Below are 1,450 nucleotides of genomic sequence, written 5' to 3'. Positions count from 1 at the left end.
GACTTTCTGCGCAATGTCTGCAACCGTGGTAAGAATTGCAGGTACTTTCATCCAGACAATGTTGAGGCCTACAATGTGGGTGACATGCGGCATGAGTCAATCTTTTGTCAGTACTTTCAGAATAGTAAATGTACCCGTGAGAACTGCACATTCATTCACGGTACGAAGGGGGAAGAGAATTATTACAATAAAACAGGAAAGCTTCCTGCCCACTTGCAACAGACAGTGGCTGTGACTTTTGGGCTTTCACCCTCTAATCTTCCTCTTATTACAAAGGAGATCCCATTCTGTCGTGACTTTCTTAAGGGCAAGTGTCGAAGAGGATCCAAATGTAAATTCCAGCATTTGAAACGTGATGACAATGATAAAAAAAGTGTAGAAAGAGTGTCGTCACAAGATAGAGAACTTTCTCCTGAGATTTGTAGATATGATCGTTTGGATGACCTTTATGAGACAGAGAGATGTGATTATGACCAACATCCGAAAAGGAGAAGGGTGGAGGGCCTGCGTTTTGAAGTATTTGATTACAGCACTCCTAGTCTGCGCCCAGGTGAACTAAGTTTTTTGGAGGAGGAAAACCATATGCTCAGAAAGCGCAACGAAGAGCTCAAAAAGCAGGTGTCAAGCCTAATGCTGACTAATGAGGTCCTTCTGGAACAGAATGCAGATCTGCGCAAGCAGGTGAAGTTGGGGATCCTGAACACTGGGGCTGACCCAACACAACACCCAGCTATGCACACTCTTACCAATTATAACCGTAGCATAGTAAAAACTCACACCACCCTGAGCAACCAGACACTGAGATCACAACCCATTTCTCATCAAGAGTTGATAGCGCAAGCTAGAGCTCATAATGCATTGTGTTCTGAAGCTACATCCCAAAGTCCTCCCCGTCTTAGCGCTTCTATTTCTGCACCCTATGCCCAGGGGATGACCTCACCAGTCTCGATGGCACCACTTGCCATCTCTACACCTGTGGCAGTTACACAATCACTGCCAGGAATTGCCATGAGTTATACCACCACTCAAATGGTCAGTTACCCAAATGCGTCGCAGAGTATGAGGTTCCTCTGTCGTGCAGAAGAGAGTTGAGGTTTGAAGACTTTATGAAAAATTCATATTTTCCTGTTGTTGCTTCCCAGGGAAATTGTGAAAATTGAGTTAAGTATGATTCTTAAAGAGGGAGTCTCACCATCAGCAACCCTTTTGCCGAAACAATGAAATGAAGATGCTTTTTAACTCCTGTCTCAAATGGTGCGTGCTTATGAGCTCACTGGGAAACTGCCTGTGCAGAATTGTACCTCAGCAATAGTAGCATACTGAAGTTAAACCACCCTTCAGTTTGCCACTATGTATGTCGCAAATGTTCAAAAAAAAAACAGATCCAACAGAACCCATGTTTTTGAATGCTTTGAAAACTTGGTGTCAGCAGAAGTCTTGCTTTTGTTTT

The 1,450-nt window shown here is 43.7% G+C and overlaps 1 protein-coding gene across 5 annotated transcripts in view; it reads left to right on the top strand.

Annotated features, from left to right (window-relative positions):
• Positions 1-1,444, top strand: part of LOC109925786 (zinc finger CCCH domain-containing protein 10-like) — a 6,042-nt gene extending 4,598 nt beyond the window's left edge. For 4 of the 5 annotated variants that reach the window (XM_048618910.1, XM_048618912.1, XM_048618909.1 and 1 more), the window contains exon 3: positions 1-1,444. This exon is cut by the window's left edge. In XM_048618910.1, the coding sequence (XP_048474867.1) occupies positions 1-1,092 (1,092 nt within the window). In that variant the 3' untranslated portion in view covers positions 1,093-1,444. The other variant, XM_048618913.1, reaches the window with a different exon arrangement.
• The last annotated feature ends 6 nt before the right edge of the window (positions 1,445-1,450 follow it).

Source organism: Rhincodon typus, chromosome 41 (genome assembly GCF_021869965.1).
Source record: "Rhincodon typus isolate 14 chromosome 41, sRhiTyp1.1, whole genome shotgun sequence".
Taxonomy (NCBI): domain Eukaryota; kingdom Metazoa; phylum Chordata; class Chondrichthyes; order Orectolobiformes; family Rhincodontidae; genus Rhincodon; species Rhincodon typus.
This window is presented reverse-complemented; position numbering and strand designations above follow the sequence as displayed.